The sequence below is a fragment of the Heloderma suspectum genome, chromosome 7 (assembly GCF_057233095.1).
Source record: "Heloderma suspectum isolate Gila_16-S chromosome 7, 16-S_ref, whole genome shotgun sequence".
Taxonomy (NCBI): Eukaryota; Metazoa; Chordata; class Lepidosauria; order Squamata; family Helodermatidae; genus Heloderma; species Heloderma suspectum.
Genome location: NC_139464.1, coordinates 82,167,204 through 82,187,606, shown reverse-complemented (window position 1 = coordinate 82,187,606; position 20,403 = coordinate 82,167,204). Strand labels below are relative to the sequence as shown.

Below are 20,403 nucleotides of genomic sequence, written 5' to 3'. Positions count from 1 at the left end.
AGGCTTTGGTAAAAAGCCATGTTTTTACTTGGTGCCAAAATGAGACCAATGTCTGCCCCAATTGGGCCTCCAAGGGGAGAGCATTCCACAACCGGCGTGCCACAGCAGAGAAGGCCTTCTCCCACGTCCTACCATAGTGCATGTCTCACACTGGTGGGATGCAGAGGAGGGCCCCTGCAACCAATCTCGATCCTTGGGCAGTTTGAAAGGCCACTGCCCATGGACCCTTGCCCACTTAAGGTGCAATCCTATGTATGTTTAGATGGAAAGAAGCCCTACAATGCCCATTATTTTGCAGCTGCCATGGCTGACTGGGGAATCCTGGGAGTTGTAGGACTCTTGTCTAAATATGCATAGGCTTGTATCCTTAATCAATCTGAATTTCTTGGAGAGGAGATCCTGGAAGAAGCCTCTGCCATGCCATTCATTAGGCCATCTCATATAATCCAGTATATCGGTAACTACTAACCGGCAACAGTAACCTCTCAGTGCCATTCTGATAGTAAAAATAGGTATTTAATAGATATCACCTGAGTCCTAGTAAGGGTTTTTTTTTTTAATAGGCAGTGGGAGAGGTGGGGCAGAGGGGATATATTCAGTTACATTCCCACACAATCATTCCTATGATCAATTGACTCTCTTGATACTATTTATATTATTTTGGATCTTTCGTATATAGATCATTGTCTTAGGGCCAAACTACTCATTACATAACCCCCACCACCCCTGTGTGCATGTGTGTGTGTGAAATATCAACACGGCAGTGACTGGTGTGGGGAGAGTTTAAACCTCCCCTCCCTGTGCACAGCGGTCCTGATCGAGATTGGACTCCACATAATGAATTGTGAGAGGTCACAGTGCAGCTGCATGCAACAAATTTAGCATAAGGTGTGGTTTTGCCCCTGTGAAATCACATTTGGTGTGTGGTTACATGTCTGTGAATGGATGTGCATGTGTGTGTTTTTTGGGAGGGGGTTCAGAGAGAAAGAATGTGGCTGTGTGTGTGTGTGCATTGGCAGTGTGTGTGTGTGTGTGGGTGCAGTGTGTGTGTCTGTGTGTTTGGGGGGAAATGAATTGAGGGTGATTTTCCTATTTTGGGTAAATTAATTTTGGGGGAATTAAATTTTATAAGAACTTATTTAGAGGTGATTTGGAAAAATTGGCTTGCCTTTCTGTGAAATCTGTTTTCTGTTGGAACTTGGATCAGAAAACTTCAAAGGAGTGTGTTTCTCTTCTGGCCTCACCAGTTTGCCTTTCTATGAAATGAGTGTTCTGCTGCTTTCATACATTTTGTGATTGCCCATATCCCATAGCAACCATTTTGTCACTCCCTCCCCCCATTCTGTGACAGTGCCCAAAAAACACTATATCAAAAATCCAAATAAAAAAAGTTGGAGATCCAAGGTCTACTATATGTTTTAACCCGGCACTAGGATGCTTGAAGAACTCAGTCTTTGCAAATTCTGATGAGAACCGACCTGATCCACACCTGCTTGACTAATGTGCAGATCACAACTTAGCCACCTATCGGATTTCTCTGAATGTTGTGATGCAGTCCTCAGCTCAAATAACATAACAAAATGTATTTTAAAATGTGTATTTTGAGATAAAATAGGTGGGATCAAGTGTTACATTTGTGTAACAGAGCTGGTGGAAGTGGATGTCTTCACTTTCCACTCCATAGAGCAGCCCCCCATTTCCAAAAATGTTGAACAGAGGGTCAGGGGACCTTAATTCATTGGACGGGCTGTAGAGCAGGTGGTTTAAGGGGAAAGGAGGATCCCCCAAACCAGGTGGAGGCACTTTCCATGAGCAGAGCCTCCACCCAATTTTCAGGGACCTCCCCTTTCTCTCTCAGCCTCCCCCCCCACATCCCACCCCATTCAGTAGTATCCCCCAACCCTCTGACCAGGTTCGCCTGATCATGGAGGGGAAAATAAGCCATTGTGGTGTGCCGGTCACATGTTGGGGGATTTGCATAATTACCCTCACCAGCGTGGATTGCCATCTTGTATGAATCCAGTGAGGGTGGCTTGTTGCTGTGGCAAACAAGCTGTCCAGAATCCATGGAAAGTGTTCTCGGGTGGGCAGAATTGTTAACCATGACAACAAGCCACCTCACTGAGCTTGCTTGGCACAGCAGGCTGTGCTGGCGAGGGTAATTATGCAAATCCCCCTGGCATGTGATCTGCATGTGCAGCAGGTAGGGATGTATGAAACTCTTACCTGGCTCTGCACCAGGCAATCCGCGGTGGGGGGGAGGCGCTCCAGCCAGGGCTGCCCGCAGCCGGACATCCAGCCACTGGGCTGCACAGAGACACAAATGGCAGCCGCCATAGCCACCGCCATTTGCGTCCGTGTCTTTAGCTGTGATAGGCTACGTATATATTTACGTAGCCTATCATGGCTAAAGACACAGATGCAAATGGCGGTGACTACGGCGCCCGCCATTTGCATTCCTTCCTATTGCCATGATAGGCTACGTATATATTTACGTAGCCTATCACGGCAAAAGACAGGGGCGCAAATAGCGGCAGCTACACCATTTGTGCCCCTGTCTTTTGCCATGATAGGCTACGTAAGTATATACATAGCCTATCATGGCTAAAGACATGGACGCAAATGGTGGCGGCTATGGTGGCCGCCATTTGCGTTCCTTCCTATTGCCATGATAGGCTACGTATATATTTACATAGCCTATCACAGCCTCTGCAGGGACGCAAATGGCATTAGCCGTGATAGGCTACGTAAATGATTAAGTATTTACGTAGCCTATCACGGCCTTTCGAAAGAGGCGAATGGCGGCCACAGATGCGGCCGTCATTCAAGGAGCACTGGAACGGCTGACATAGGTTGGCTCCATTCTGGGTCCATTTAGCGGGGTGGTGGGGTGGGTGGCTTCATTCCACCATGGATTCAAGGGGGCCAAATGCGCTGGCATTCGGCCTCTCTGGAATCCATGGCGGAATTCTCCAGCATCCCTAGCAGCAGGGGAAATAAGCCACTGTGCTTATTTCTGCCTTTGTGAGTGTGCGAAGAGGCCCTCTGTGTAGCATTTCCAGGGGGCTGCCATGGGGAGAGTCAGGGAAGTCCGCTGCCACAAGCCCCATTAGGCACATGTAACTCTGGATCAGCCCGTTATGTTTAGATATGTGTATTTGAGAGAAAATAGCCTAGAAATGTGTATTCTGAGAAAAAAAATAGTTTAGAAATATGGATTCAAATAATATTTAATTCCACCTTTTGTGCAAATTAAAAAAGCACACAGCTTGATATGGAAACAGGACAGGACAGACTTAAAAGTGAATACATGTGAAAGTGGCATGGGCCAGAAACAGGCTGCTCTAGTCATCACTTTTTCTCTTTCATGCAAGTACTATGGGTGGGAGATCTAAGATCAGTTATTTTTTGGAGTTCCCCATATCATAGAAGAAGTTGCCACATTCTATTCTCTTCACACACAACACTGCTCACAGAAGCAGGCTGCTCACAGGGGTTGAAAATGAGAAATAAGTGGCAGAATATAATGGGAGAATTGGCCTTCATGTTTGCTGCTTTTTTTTTTTTTGCAGGGGATTGAAGTTAAGGTTTACAGAATGTATGTTATCATGGTGAAAAATGAGGGTTTACTCCATCTGACTGAGAGGGAGGGATGAATCCATCAATTTCAGTTTCTCTCAGTTTCTCATTTTTCCAATCTTAAGTTCAGTTTATCCCAAATTTTGAGGTACTTTTAAAAGTTTGCATTAAAATGTGTATGCATTTCTCTAACACATGCATTTTGGTATGTAATTTTACCCAATATACACATGTTTGCAAGCAATTTTGCTAATATAATGCATTTTGAATGTAATTTTTGTGAATATAAATGCTTTTTTATGCACTTTCCCCTTATATATATATATATATATTTGTATGCGTATTTGGAGAACTCCACTGCAAAATTCAGAGAAGTGCGAATTTTGAAGGACAATTGAGTTCCAGTTCACATACTAGTTTGAAAGTATGAAATTAAGTTTGCATGAAAATGATACCATTTCTCCCATCCTTAGTGACTGTATGAGGGAGTTTGACCTTGGACTTCTGGTTTAAAGTTTAGTTCAGGAGATGGAGCTTTTGGGTGGCTTTGAGGAAGTATGTCAGGGTGTTTTCCATTCTGTCAAAATGGCAACCATAAAGACATGGTTATGGTGAGGATATTGAAATATTACAGGAATGAACAATTATGGACTCTGATGAGCTAATGCTCCAAAGATTTCATTTCCTTTTGCCATGGCAAACTACCTGATGGAATTGCAGACAGAAGTGAAAGACATGACTCCTGTCACAGGGTGGCCCCTTAACTTGTGGTATGCCCTCCCCAGGATTGGCCCCCTCACTGTCCTGCCTTAAATGAGCCCCTAAGACCTTTTAATGTAAGTTCACCTTCAAACGTGAGGGGTTTTAGTCTTTTATCCTGAAATTTTACCTTCAATCTGCTTGGCGTTTGACTTGACCTTTGAATTGATTTTGGAGGGTGAATATTGTAAACGTCAATGTGTAATTAATTGACAGCATTGCTCTACTGAATGTAATACTTTGTTATATTGATAGACAGATAGATAGATATAGATTTGTAAGCCACTTAAAATATACATATTTGGAAATGTGGCCTAGAAGTAGATGAAATAAATAATAAATAGACCCAATGGCATAATCAACTAGGAGCTTCTCCTGCCCAACTCTACTGAAATGAATGGGAGCTATACAAGAGCTCTTGCATGGACAACACTAAAGATGTGAAAGTCCAGAAACAAAAACTGGGGGAAATGGGGGGGTGAGGAAAAATTTACCCTCCAAATTTTCAAAAATCGCTGGGAAAAAAATGGATTTTTTCCCTTTAAATTTCTCTGATCTTGTTCCAGGCCTTCACATCTCTAGACAATACTCCCCCTGTTCATTTCACTGGAGTAATTCAGGAGAATAACATGTTAGGACACAATCCTATGCATGTTCAGACAGAAAAGAAGTCCTACAACTCCCAGCATGGCTGGCTGGGGAATGCTGGAAGCTGCAGGATTTTTTTCTGTCTGAACACGCATAGGATTGCGCCCAGAGGGAGCAATCCTATGGCTGCTAGACAGCGGCTAGATGGCCATAGGATATCTGGTCTTCTGGGAACTGACCTCAGAGCCTGCACTCCAAGGTTGGTTCCCGGAGAACCTAACTCCCCCCACTTCCACACTGCCTCAGAGGCAGCGCAGAACAGCCCCGTCCTCCGTGTTCGCAAGAGGAGCACCTAGCGGCCGAAAAGGGGCGTTCTGGGGCAGGGAGGGTGGAAATGCCTGTATGACACATCCAATGTGTTGTACAGCAGCCTTCTTCCCTGCTCAGCCCTTCTGCGGCTAGACAGCCGCAATTGGCTGTCTAGCTGAAAATGCAGGGCAGGAGAATCGCGGAGGGAATTATCCCCTCCGTGCTTCTCCTGCCCTGCTTTGGATAGGTGGTCACCCCCGAGTTCAGAGGTGGCCACCTATCTGAATAGGATTGCGCCTTTAATATCTCGCAAATTAGAATGTTTTCCATTAGTGTTTAACCCTTAATGTTTAAGTACAGAAATTACCTTTAATTATGCTTTTTGTCCTATAATCGGTAGAAAGGGGTATGTCCTGAGATACATTTAAATATTTGAAAACTGGCAACCTACTCTTCCAGGCAGAAATATTTGCAAGTGTCAAGTGAACCGAAGCAGCTCCTTGCACAGCTCCTGCAAAGCCACAAGGCGACTGTGCCAATCCCTGCTAGTCCAAGCCAATTAGCACTGATCGCACTGTCATGCTACTGCCAGATGCTGCCTATGAGAAGGAACGAAGCAAGAGCTCCCAGCCACTGCTGCGAGCAATAGTGACAGTGAAAGAAATGCATCCTGCACAGTCACCTTTTAAATCCATTTTTTCACATTAATTTGGATTGGTGGCAAATTTGTGTTGAGCTGAGTAATAAATGTAACACAGGCTTACTGAGGATCTGAGCTGGTGATGAATCTTTTAGATGACCTTGTCACTAGCAGCAAAGCCCTAAATTGTCTTGACCTACATGCCAAAATGGTTATGAGAACTGGCTGTCACTTGATACAATGAAATTACTACCCAGGAATAAGGTCATGCTTCTAAGCATGAAGAAGCCTCCATTTCCTACCCTGCGGCTTTGGCACCCTGACCCTGAATATATGCATAGGGAGGATGAGGCAGGGGCAGGCAGGCAGACTTTAGGCTTGCAGAGTCTACTCTGTTTTTTCACTCAAACCCTGAGGTCCACCCACTGGAGCCAGGTGCAAAATAGTGGTGCATGAAGGCAGCTCCCAATGGATTAAGGATCCCAATGGATTACATTGAACTGCAGAAGAAGGTGCCTCCAAGCACGTGTTCAGTAGGGATGGCGAAGAATTCCGCCACGGACTCCAGTGAGGCGGGATTCTAAAGAACCTGGCCCCCCAGAGTCCGTGGTGGAACGGAAGACTTACCCCCACCTCCACGCGGAATCCTCTTCTCCTCGATCCTCCGGCTCTGGATTGCCAGCGATACAGCTGCCATGCCATATCGCTGGCTGAAGGGGACTGACTGCGGACGCAAATGGACGCAAACTTTAAAACAGCTTTGCAGAATTGCCGCAGAGTGGAGCTGGCTAAAGAGGATTCTGGGGGGAAGAACGGATCACCTCCCCCCCAGAGCCCGCCCACCCCCCGGACTGGCAGGTAGGGGATTCGTACATCTCTAGTGTTCAGACCAAGAGTTTGTTTTCAGTGTCATAACAGGAACTTGCACACAAATCTACTCCTGTTTTCTCCAAACTTTTCTTGAATTCAGAAGGCTAGCTTATCAGGAAAAGGGGGTTTTGTTATTGCTATTCATAATCCACTGGGAGCTGGAAACCCTTGCTGATCTACTGCAAATTACCCAGAGATCTACTAGTAGGTCCAGATCTACCTTCTACCTGCCCTCATAAAGGCACAGACTAGTACTCTACCTTAGTGATACCCTATTCAAGGTTAGAAGGCATTGTTGTTATTGTTATTGTTATTAAATTTGTTAGTTGCCTTTCTCAAAAATAAAAGACTCAAGGTGACTTACAACAACATTAAAACACACAAAAAGTTAAAAGACTTTAAAACAGCTCAAAACAATGATCAATAAGATACCATGACTCCATAAAACAACTAAAACATCAGTGACAACCATAAACAATTCAACTGATGCCACCACCTGTGCTTCTGGAACTGTACATAGCTGGGTTAATTTCACTCTGCTTCCATCTTTGTCCATACAACATCTGTCTATGATACCACAACATGGCATTTGGGGATGGTTGCTGTCCCTTTATGTAGTATGCACCCACCTGGTTGAGACAGCATATCCTGAGTAGGATCATCGTGTCAAGCAAGATGGATAATCATAGCATTGTGATGGTACAATTGTTATTGTACAATTGTGTACAATACTCACTTACTGGATTAGTGGCTCATACGACCAGGGCTTAAGATGCACTTTATTCTAAGAAGTTAAAACAGCAGTGCTCATCAAAGCACCTTAAGAAGTCTTGAAGAGTCTAAAACCGGAGTGCCATCTGTTACAACTGGAGGATCATTGCCAAAGAATGCAGGATTCCCCCCCCCCTTTTTTTCAGGTGGCAACAAGCACTCTTGAGGATACTTAAGGGAACAGGAGGAACCACAACCAACTAGAGTACTGTACCATATTGATAAGGATCATTCCTCAGCCATTTCACACACTTCAAGATTGGCTGTTTTGTTTCAGCTATATTTCATCTGGATATTTGTTTTGCCATGCTTTCATTGATGAGCATGGTGAGTGCTTACACATTTCTTTCAATATATGTATTCTCATGACTTTTAACCCTCTAGTCTTGAGCCACATGTTGTTATCAAACCCACAATATCTCAGGGAGTTGGGCTCGATGGTCTTATAAGCCCCTTCCAACCCTATTGTTCTATGATTCTGTGATCTCATGTGACCTTGAGAAAATATGCATGCGTGAGAATAATGACAGGTGCTTTGTGCTCTGTCCTGCCCCAGCAAAGTTTTGATCCTGCAATATGCTAAACAAGGCCTAGTATAGACTGTGGCTTGAGACCAGGTGAAGTAAGAGATATCCAGGTTCCAAGTGGGTCAGGCTGTGTAAAGGTGACTCAGCATAAGCAACACCTGAGACAACAAATGGGGATGATGCCCAGCAACAACGATGTGGCTTTGACAAAGGTCTGAGCTCAGCTGAGCACTAAAATTATGACACAGCCCCACTGAGTGCCAAGGCCTCACCCTTTGCTGCAAGGTTAGCAAGAATGTACAGGGCAGTGCTGTGGCTGGGAACCTGGTGCTCTGGGGTTGCTGGACGGCTTCCAGTTGCACCTGTTGTCTTCGCTGTGGGGGAAAGAGGGGCCTCAGGCAACTGGCGACAGGCCTGGCCCAAGTCATCTTGCTGCCTGAGGTAAAGGACAAGATGCCTCCTGCCCATTCCAAATACAGAAGCTGACAGGACTGGAAGTTGAATTTTACTTCAACACTGGTGATGGGACAACATCCTCCACTGCACCTGAAGGCAGCAGGTTAGCTTAGGGGACACAGGACCGGCTGTGTGACACACACCACTCTGTCTTTCGACACCTTGACTCTGTCCCCCAGCATCTGCCACCTGAGGTGGCTTCCTCGGTCTGCCTACTGGTAGGGCTGGCCCTGACTGGAGACGACAGGAAGCTGTGGATTCTAGTTCCTTGGCTGAGGATTCTGAATCTCCTGCAGCAGAGGAAGAGCCAGGTGTTGATTTCTCTTCCACCTGGTTGCCTGTAGAGTGCTCTTCTTCCAACTGGACCTTGGGCTGCTGACCTCTGCATCAAAATCCCTGACCAGGACATCAGGAGTCTGGGATATGACCATTTATATAGCTTAAAGACCATAAAGCTCATGATGCAAGGTGATGCAGGGCAAAATATGGGTAAAAGATTGACTCTCTCTGTACGTCTTAATGAACTGTACAATGCATTGGCCCATGAACAAAAATAAATGTCTAGGAAATCAAGAGGGGGGATCAAAGTGAAGAATTGATATAGTATTGAAAGAATAGACATGACTGGAACCACCTAACATTCAAACAGGAACATGGATTTCCTGTGGGAAGTCACTACATGGCGCCAGGAAATTGGAAATATAGTTCCTTTTTTGGTTTCCACATATTACTACATGGAACTCTTGTCCATTGCAGAGATGTTGTTAAATGACAGAGCCACAAATACAATATTTGTTCAAAATTACTATTCCACTGTGAATAAGATATCCATGTGTTGAAGAAAGAAGTGGAAGCTAGATTATAAATAAAAAGATGGTGACAGGTCATGAAGACTGTTGTAGCCAAGTATAAATTTAGCAAGCTGCTGCTGCTGCATATTTTGGGGGGAGAATTATATCAGTTTGCCTGTAAGATGTTTGAATAAAATGGAAAATGGAAAGATGCATAATTCATTATAACACCCAAATCTTCCATAATGGTAACACATATCACCCCAAAGTGGGCAAATAGATAGGGAGAAATAGATTGTAATTATATAGGGTGCAATCAACCAGCCACCTGTCTTTTACAGATGATCCATTGAACTGAATGGGGCACCATTTAATTTAAATGGGCCTCATGTAGGAGATGTTTCTGATGGGCTGAACCTAGTTGGAAAGGAGCTGAAGGTTGTTCAGTCCAAACGAGAATGTTTTCATTTGCAAAGATGTCTAGTGAGTCTGCCTGTGATTTCAGATTATAGTGTGCAAGAAGGCCATAGAAGGAACAAGGGCATGTGGTGAGTAGCTGCTGATAGGCAGTCATGTATGCTAGGGAGGGGCCGTACCTCAATAGTATAGCCCCTGCTGTGCATGCAGAAGGTCCCAGGTTCAATCCCGGCTTCTCCAGGTGGGCTACAAAAGAATCCTGCCTGAGACCTTGGAGACCTACCACCTGTGAAGGTGGTCTGACTCAGTATAAGGCAGTGTCCTATGTGATTCTATGTGACGTTCTTGATCCTCATTGCCATTGGGTGGCATAAGACGTAAATGCTACATAGAAAAAGTGCACTGAGGCCCCTTACTTATTTATTTTAGAACTTTCTATTTTGCCGTTCTAATGTTGCATGCAAATCACTTTGGGCAGTTTACAAAAGTTAAAACAAACAATACAGTACAATAGTGCTCCATAAAGTAACAATATAAAATACAAGCTCTGTTCTCTAGTTGTAACATACACCCAACTATCTAAAGCAAAATTAGCACTTGGTACTAGGGATGGGAGAACCAGCGATTTTCAAGCTCACCTAAATTCTCGAAAATCACTTCAAAGTTCACTCCCTTTTTCATCGTTGACCTGTTTTTCGGCTTGTTCAAATGGGAGAAGTGCATATTTTGAACAGGAAAAATCCATGTTTTTGTGTGTTTCTCAAAAGTGTGTAATTTCCCCTCATTGACTAAAGCATTGAAAATACTTTTTTTAATTGGCATTTCAAAGTGTGCATTTTAAAAATTATGCTTTTTTTTTTTTAATACGATAGCAGTTTCAGGAATTTGCAGATATTTCTTGAAAAAAAGTGAGTTTCTGCTAGCGCTCGGGATTGCAAACAGGACATGTTCACATGATTCACATGAGGGCAGAATCCTATGGCCGCTAGACATCAGCCAGATGGCCATAGGATTGGCCAGTTTCTGGGAATCAACCTTGGAGCCTGCGCTCTGAGGTTGGTTCCAAGAGAACCACCTCCCCAGCCCTCCCACACCACCTTGTAGGTAGCACAGATTGTCCCCGTGCTCTGTAGTGGTAAGAGCAAGTGCGGAGCAGGGGGAAACGGGACCTTCCCAGGGGCAGGGCAGGGCAGGGCAGGGAGTTCATAAATGCCAGTATGACACTTCCTATGTGTTGTCCAGCCTCCCCCACACACACTTTGATGTCCTGTGGCTAGAAAGCTGAAATCGGCCATCTAGCCGCAAATGTAAGGCAGCTGGAGCACAGAGGAGAGGATTCCCTTTGCACTCCTCCCGCTACGCATTGGATAGGTGGTTACCTCCGAGTTCAGAGGCAGCCATCTATCTGCATAGGATTGCTCCCTAAGCCTTCTACATCACTAGGGTGCTTAGAATAAAAAAGGGTCTAGACTACAGGGAGTGGGATAAGCAAAGTTCTACTTTATCTTAAAATGATGGTCACAAATGGTATTTCTGTTATTATTCTGTGACATATGCTGCTGTGGCTGTTAATGTTATTGCTAACTATGAAGTGATGTATGTGGAACTTTAGCAGATTAACAAATTCATAAGCCAAAAAGACAGGCTCCTGCTCCAAATAGTTTACAATATAAATTATTTGTTCCTAGTTGGATGCAGGAATAATTTCCCTACATGTTTGTTTTAAAAATGACTTTCATAAGCTCATCATCCATCAATATTAGGTATTCAGTACCTCTCTCTTTTAACAGTTCAGATAACTTCACAGAATTTACCCTCATTAAAAAATGTTCAGTGATGTAAGCAGGAATGAAATTTAGGGAGGGTGCTATTGCCCTCCTGTCCTGCTTGTGGGTGTTCCATAGGCATCTGGTTTGCCACTGTGGCAACAGAATTCTGGACTAGATAGGATTTTGGTTAGGTCCAACATGGCTCTTCATATGTTTGCCAATGTGATTAATACAGAATGTGGTACAGTAATAAATTTTTATTTATATGTCATTATAATGTTATGGACTTGTGCTTTCTTCAGCAGCATGTATACTAAATTAATGGAGAAAGCAGTCCTATGGATCCTGAGAGAGTACCCCAGGGACCATAGGATTTTTCAGAGTCCCCCTCCCAAGTCACTAGACACTGCTATGACTTCAAGAGGGAGACTCTTGAGATCCAATCCCCCTCCCCTGCCCCCTTTCAGCCGCCATGGAAAGAACTGTGCTGGCTGCTTCCTGAGGTCACAAATGCAACCTTGGAGGTAGGGAAAAGGGGGCATTCCAGGGGTGGGGAGAGGAGGGGACAGGAGAGTGAAGTATCCTGTGAAGTATCCTGTGGCCTCTCCATCCTTGCCCTCCCCCCTTAGCTGCGCGACTCCACTAGATGGTCTCATAGGCCTGTCTAGAGGAAAATAAAACAAAAGGAGGATGGAGAGATGAAAGTCATCTCTTTTGTTCCCCCCGCCCTGCTGGCAGGAGCCCAGCAGGGCATTGGATACTTGGAAGCCTCCGAGATTGGAGGCTTCCTTCTAAGGGGAGTGCAGTCCTTAGGATTGTGCTCTTGCTTATTTTTACCCCTCCTTTCTTCCATCATGGAGCTCAAGGTGGCTTATATGGGCGTTTCCAAGCATGCTTCCCTTCCAGGGGCTGACCCTTAGCTTCAGCAGATGAGGCTGCACCATGCCTCCTCAGAGCAAATACCACTTACATGATTATCTGAGCAGATGGTCAGAAAGGCAAGGCTCTGTTTCAGCAGAGATGTAGAAAAATCCCCATTGATATAATCAGTGAACAAATGACCTTAGGGTCACAATAGGCTCTCCCACTCCATATCAGGTCCTTGGGTGACGCCTACAATAAAACTGTCATTTTATACTCAAGACAAGAAAAACCTACTTCAGATAAAATCAGTAGTTATGATGGAGAGGACCCAAAGTAGTTCAGAGTTTATCTTTGATTGCCTCAGATGAAGCCTATGTTGATAGGCTTTTGAGCTGAACAAAGCCGGAGGCCTCACCAGCAGTGGTATAAGAAAAGGCATCATTGGAAGCATTTGCGGTTCCATGGGTTGGCCCCAGTGGTGTCGCTCAGCTGCTGGAAGGCTCTTTTATATAGTAGAAGCCTCTGTTGGTGGAATAGGGAGGGAGGCCATTTTTGCTGATTCACCCTCCCCCTGCAACCTCAACACCACCTCCCCAGTGTTCTGAAAGGCCTGCCAACCATCTGGAAGAGATGTGGGGAGGGGACATGAGAGGCTAGAAGGAAAGGGGGAATCAGCAAAAATGGCTTCTCTTCCTGTTCCACTGCCAGAAGCAAAGTTGCAGCTAGGGTGGGACCTTGGGGCCAAAATCCAGAGCCCCACAATCCAGACAGCAAACCCCAAATTACCTCCCAGAATGCTGCATCAGCAAGCTGGCCTGGCATCAACACCCGAGCCACCATGGAGGCCAATGCTGCTCATCTCAGCATCCTTTCTTTCTTATTTTAAAGCCATTTTATAGTTAGGGGCAGCCAGTCAGGCATGTACCTGGTTACAGATGTTTATTTCATTAGTTTTACTTTAAAATATATGATCCTTTTCTACAACAAAATAGTGCTTATTTCCAAGTAAATGCGTTTAATATCAGGGCAGCAGAAGCAAACTCCATTTTATTCCTGTAGTCATAATGGTGCTAAGATTTAAGTGAATTTTAAATGCAAAACTGCTCATGCTCAAAGTATTTCTTTGTTTTTTCAATCAGGTTTGGCAAAGAGCCCCCCCCCCCATAACATATCAGGAATGTAGAAGCTGTTGTAAAGCATGGGATGGCAGTGGTGGTGGTGGTGGGGAAGAATAGTTAGTTGTGTGCTTCACAATTGAGGTAATACAAAATGGCTGTCTAAAGGGCCCCACCATAAAACTATTAAGTCCAGGGTCTAAAATTACCTAGCTGCACCACTGGCCAGAAGCTTCTACTGGATCAAAGAGCCTTCTGTCATTGGAGGGACACCACTGGATACAACCCTTTCCTTTTTTTGGAACCATCATAGCAAACATTCTCTGTTTTTAATATATTTTTTAATTCTTTCAATAATGAAGGGCAAACCCGAGGTCATTTCAAATCAGGGTTCTCAAGCAGTACCAAAGCAGTTTCCTCAAGGTAAAAGAAACACTCTTTGAGGGTCTGGTGGTAATAATAATAATAATAATAATAATACAATAATAGATGGCCTATTTGTTCTTGTCGTCAGCCTCAGAACATGCGAATTAATATGAAAACAGAAGAAGTGTAGTTGCACAAGAGCACAGTATGCTTGAAGGCATCCACAGAAGGACTCAAGTGAATAAAAAATAATGTGCAGTAGACCATTGACTCATGGATAAAGGCTCAATAAGCAATTCATGACATGGGATAACTGCAATTGCCAACAACTTTCTAGGTGGCCTCACATTATAATAATTTTAGCTTCATGAGAAAACTGATATTTAAACTTATGTTTATGCAAAATGTCTAATGGCTTATTTTGCCTCATTAACTTTGATGTCATTAGGTTTACAGTTAAAAGGATTTCAAACTAGGATTTTGGAGAGTATCACTAAGTTTCCTTTCTCATTTAACAGTAAAGAAGAAATATTGGCAATGGCTGATGAAGACATATGGAATAATTCCAGGACTACAGGTATAAAACCCCGTTCAATTAGTTCTTCCTTACTGCACATGTTAATTAAAAAAAGAAGAAGTAACAAAACATCCTGCTGGATATTATTCAAGTATTTTTGTTAACTCTTCAGAGTCAGACATCCCCCAAATCCTTTATTCGCATGTGGATGATAATGAAATTGAACAAAAGAAAGAAAATGTAGAAGCTAAAAATGTGGGACATAATGAAGATGATAATGAAAATGAAAAAGAATTAGAGCTGCTGGTAAGTGTTGTGCATTTATATGAACTGTTAGATAATATAACCCATTTATTCCCCAAAGAGAGTGGGATCTTTCCCAACTTCAACACTGCTGATAGGGATGTGAAGTAATCTGCCAATGCTACACCAACATCAGAGTTTTGATTGCATCTCTAGCATGAACTGTGGTATAAGATGCTATGATTCAGTCTATTTTATGATAATTAATTTAATAACTTATCTCTTTTCTTTCTTTTTTTATCACAGGATATAAGTGACAATTTGAAAGCATTAGAAGAATAATATTTGAAAGTCCTGTCTTTCTGGTCTCTGTGATCAGTATTCATTTACGTATACATTTTTTTGTTCAGTACATTTTTTTTGTTGTTCTATATTTAGGTTGCCTTATGACTGAGATGACTGTTTGCCTGGCAATGGCTGCTTGTAAGCTCATCAAAGAGCCACAGAAATTATGTAGGGTGCTAGTTATTGTAGAATCTGGCCACTGAGTAAGGTGAATTTTACTGTGTACCACTACTCCGTGCCATTAATTAAGGATGAGAGCTTCCTCTTTTCTCCCTGTCCAGCAGTTTGGGGCCTGGACAGCAGCAATGGTAGGTAGGGTCTTATGATCCTCTTTAAACCAAATGTTTCTCATGGATCTTGGCCAGAAATATCACCTGTCAACTGTAAAATACACATTCCTAGCATTTCATAGTCCACATTGACTTTACAAACCAATATTTGTATTTATTTATTTATTTATTTATTTATTTAAAGTATGTATAGTCTGCTTACTATCCAAGATCTCAAAGCAGTTTACAAATGAATAAAACAAAATAGACATCACAATGAATACAAATTAAACATTAAAAATACTTAAAATCCAAGGCAATAGGATCCAGCATTTTGTGATTAGTAAACGCCCAAGAAAATGTAAGTTTTTAATAGGCACATAACTGTTAGCACCTCCTGCATTTGAGAAGGTAGGTGCTACCACAGAGAAAGGCCATTTCTACTGTGCCACTAGATGATAAACTATGAGGAATGGATCCAGAATAGCAGGGCCTGCTCTGAAGATTTAAGTGCTTATGTGCTTGTGAATATCCATATCAAATATTCATTTTCTCCTAAATGCCACCTAGGGTGAGCATTTATTCTGTGTGCATTTTACAAAATGGGTTGCCTTGCATTTCATGGGAAGAAATGGCACAGCCATCACTTTAGAGCTCATATCGTTTGTATACATAGCTAAATAATTATGGAGTATAATGGTCTTTGCTTGTGGACACATGAAAGCTGAAACACATGAGGGAATACATGTCCAACATGAGCATCATACAGCCCATTTTGGACAGTGAGAAAGACAGACACACACACTTCTTTACACAGAAGCACAAAACCTCCCTGGCTCTAACTTTAGGAAAGTTCAGAGTTGTCACCCAGTGTGGGAGCTTTCACTGCCTGAATAATCAGCATCTCTCAGTATTATTATTTTTTTGTTAAGAAAGAGAGAGCAATAAGAAGCTATGAAAAAGCACAGTATACTCTTAGTATCCCCCAATACGAGTAGATTCAAATTTAACATTAAAAAAAATCAAAGTGATCATCTGTACAATAAATGAGAAGCGTATATATGTATGTCATTCAGATTTTAATTTACCTTATGTGCTGTGTAATGAATTAAACAATGGAGGGCTATAATAAATGGAAATGCAACCAAATCTTTGAAACCCATAGGCAGTGGCTCACAAGACAGCTCGGCAGTTGACAAGTAACATGAGCCTTATGTGAGAAGAAGGGGGAAATCGTAAGATTTGCATATAATTATTGAGATCATGCAAATGTCAGTTATGAGGCGGGAGAAAGAGCGGGGGGGGGGGAGGAAACAGGCATCTCAGTATTAATTCCTGACAGTTGGCATCACTGAAGAGCTCAGATACATTTGAGCGCCAGTTGGCAGAGGGTCATTAAAACAGAATTTGCAGAAACATTAGTTCCTTCACTTTTCTTTGAGTGACGTTTTACTATTAATAGTTTGCAGAGGCTTTGCAAAAAACATATTAATAAGAGACACTGCAATGGGGGTACCTGCAGCAAGTAATAAGAGGTGCCCAAGAAGCAATCCTCTAATTGATTGGTATAGAACCATCAGTCTGAGTATTTGAAAGCAAGGAAAGAATGCCATGACAAGCAAATGCAGCTGAATGATATAATTAAAAATTGAGGAGAGAGGGAAGAAACTTATTCATTTCTGGCCTTGGCTTTGCTAACTCACTTTGCACTTTCTAGGGACTCTAAAACATTTCGCTCTGAAGCCTGTAAAAGGGTTCTGAGAGGAATGAAGAAAAGATAATCCTTATAGTATTTGTCAGTGTGCAAATGTGTCTTTATTTTACCGGACAATACTGTACATTCTCTAGCTTTGATGTACTGTGTCAATGCACTCACTTTAAAATAAAACATGCCTGAGTGGAATGTGCTCTGTGAATGAATTAGCTCCCCTTGTAGAGAATATTCTCTTTAGGATTCATTTGTTTGAAATGGACTTGCAGCTTACTGAGCTCATGAATAAAGAGGGTAAGATGGAGGGGATGTGAGAAAGAGAGGTGGAGGAATGAATGCTATTTTTTCTCTCTTTTTATGCAGGCTTCTAATACTGTTTATGAGGGTGTTTTTTTAAAGCAACATACATTTTTGAAATGGTTTGGAAACATGTTTTCCTAAAATCTTCCTTACTGAAAACAAAACATTCCTTAAACCCTCCCTCATAGATATATATGTGTACACGCACACAAACACACATGCACATATTCTGACCATTCTTTGTGATTCTGTTGTTTCAGCTAAGCCAGCACTTCAGTAGAGCCAGAGGTTCTTCCAGGGATGAAAGGAGTTTATACTCAACTGAGCCAGTTAGATTTGAGCCACAAGAACTGAGGGACAAGTTAGACTCTGGCTTGCTTAGGCAACCTCTGCCTCTAAGCTCTTCATCCGAACATGCTTTACAAGACAAAGAACTGCACAAGAACCAAATGTATTCCATAGGAAAAGATTATAGTCAGTTACCCCCAGAAAACATTACTGCAGTAGACTCTGTAAACAGTAGCGCACAGACTTCAGAATATTTTAGTACTACTGAAACTCCTTTATCACCAGAGTATTGGTCTAGAACAAAGGAAAATGAGACTGTCCATATTACAGATGTTATCTCAAGCAAACATGGAATGTGTCATGCAAATGTTCAAAAAGATGAACCCGAGAATGCCCCAGGAAGTAAAATGATGAAGAGCTTGTTCATCAGTGAGGATGATGATCACCGCAAAACAGTATGGGAAACAAGACCCAAAACAGTTCCCTTAGAGCATGAAGAAGAAGGAATCCGGTTAAAAGGAAAAGTACTAGAAGGCCTGGATGACATTGCCAAGCCTATTAAGGGACAACACATGCAGGAAACGTCTTGCCGAACTCATGAGTCAGTTTTGGAAAGCACTGTAGGAGATGAATCCAAAGGGGAGAGCAAAAATCAGGTATATGTAAGAGGAGTGTTAAATACCAATACCTTTGCTGATGTTGGTGTCACAATAAGTTCTTTCAGATGTTCTCATACAAAAGATGACATTGTAAAAGAAAAGTATAAGACTGAGTACAGTGTTGATAAGGGGAAAGAAATCAGGTTGAGCCTCTTAGAACAATCTCCAGAAGAGGACCAAGTATATCCCACCAATGGACATAGAAAATATGTTACACCAGAGAAGGATGAAGTCAGCACAATAGATAAGTTACCCCTGGGAGAAAAAGTGATGATTTCCAGTGTGATAGATGAAGAAAAGAGTGAGGAAATTCATGAATCAATAGAGTTACCACATCTAAATGAGAGAGGAAGCTCTTGCAAAAGTAATAAAGAACAAGAAAGCAGAGCTTCTGTTGTAGGTGAATTAAGTCAGGATTTGAAGAGAATGGAAAGTAGATACCAAGAAGACATGCAGAATACAAGTAGGTTTTGCATGAATTACCCAGATGTTGAAAGACCAGCTGATGAAAGGAGCACTACACATTCTGCATCAGTAAATCTAGAAGATGCATTTGATACTAGAGGGAAGTTAGACAAAGGGAAGCATAGTCAGAACTATGGCCCAGCAAGCAGATATATCTTGGAGACAGAGCCATGCCAAAGTGAACCTGACAGGGTTATTTCTGATGATCAGAGCAGTCAGGTCAGGTGGGGGAATCAAAGTTGGAGTGCCTTAGAAAGTCAACTGGCAGAAAAAGAAATGGAAGGAAATAAAAGAGTGCAGATGAAAGAGCGAACAGGTGACGAAGCCATGTGGGGAATTAGAGATAATACAAGATGTCTGAATGTAACTCCCACAGATGAATTGTTTACCTGCCAAGACCCAGTGAGATATGAAGAGTCTGCAGTAGCTAAGCATGATAGTACAGGGGAAGCAGAGGCAGTTACAGCCGCTGATATAATTAAAATGACATCAGAAAGTACTCCAGAAAAAATGTCTGCTGGTGAAAAAGCAGTAATTGTTAAGCTACCTCAAGAGACTGCACTAAGTGACAGGCCCACAGAAGAAAAGGAAACAGTGTTTGATATACATGAAGGGAGAAATGATGGTTCACATTATCCTCTTTGTCAATGCAATACAGTGGGTGTACTATATGACACCAAATTTGAAAAGGAATCAGTTTCAGATATTTATAATGTACGAGTACATGAAATGGTGCAAGGAGAAATGATTTCAGTATGCAATACAAGTGAAAGGCTCGCTAGAGCAGAACATAACACTGGAAATGTTTCACCATCAGGTGAAATATTATGGACTTCTTCTGCAGAAGGAAAAGCCATTCCTGAGCAGGATTTACATTTGGAAACATCTCTGAAAGTTTCACAGTGTCTTCCGCAAGACCTGTACACTGAAGGGGCTGAAGAGGGAAGCATGTGGAGAACATTTCCCCATGCATATGCTAAAACTGAGAATAAAACTTCCCCTTCTGAAGTGGGAGGCTTTCCTGAAAGTTCTTCCATGTCATCTTCTGGGGGCTCCATGGGAGCTAGTACTGTTGAGGAAGGGAAAGTGTTGCATCCATTCACAGATGCTTTGTGTAAAATTGCAGATGAATCAGGATGCAACTTCAGTCCAGCAACTGACATAGGTCATGTTACTCCAAATATTTCTATGGAGGCTAAACTCCAAGAACTTCCTTCTAGTGAGAAAGGAGAAAGAAGCATAGGTCAGTTTCCCCATCAACCAGAGCTTGAGCAAGGGAAGCTATTAGGGCCAACCATTTTAATTAGTGAACCTACTGGAGAAAGAGAAGAGACAAGCTTAGAATCTGAAGGCTTAATAATGGAAGAAAAAATGAATACTGGAAGGCATGATAAGTTACCTTCAGAGTGTCTCATTTTAAAGCATATTGGTTACAAAATACTCTATTTCCTTTTGTTCCTTGTGTTTTGTGTAACATTGTACCACTATGATTTAATTGTTTGCTTCGCACTCTACTTATTTTCCTTGTATTGGCTGTATTGTGAGAGCAGGAGAAGCAAAGAATCAGTCAAGAAGGAGTAGTGTAAAGGTTCCCATTGTCTAAATAAAGTACTTGACAACTAATATCAGTCTGTCCCAAAGGGCTACAACGTCCACTTTTAGAACCAATGCCAGCTTCCCCCCTTCCCTTGAAACATGGCTTAAAACTTTAAAAAGAATGCACATGGTTTGCTCCTTCATATAAGTAATTATTCTGCATAGGACCATTATGTTTGGATCATTAAA

At 42.5% G+C, this 20,403-nt stretch overlaps 1 protein-coding gene across 2 annotated transcripts in view; it reads left to right on the top strand.

Annotated features, from left to right (window-relative positions):
• The window catches only part of PPP1R3A (protein phosphatase 1 regulatory subunit 3A), a 37,749-nt gene extending 17,550 nt beyond the window's left edge, over positions 1-20,199 (top strand). The window contains exons 2-5 of one of the 2 annotated variants that reach the window (XM_084811819.1): positions 14,340-14,398; positions 14,511-14,644; positions 17,467-19,732; positions 19,784-20,199. In XM_084811819.1, coding sequence (XP_084667945.1) covers positions 14,340-14,398; positions 14,511-14,644; positions 17,467-19,732; positions 19,784-20,199 — 2,875 coding nt within the window. Of the gene's footprint in view, positions 1-14,339; positions 14,399-14,510; positions 14,645-17,466 lie in introns of both variants that reach the window. The other variant, XM_084811818.1, reaches the window with a different exon arrangement.
• Positions 20,200-20,403: the final 204 nt, after the last annotated feature.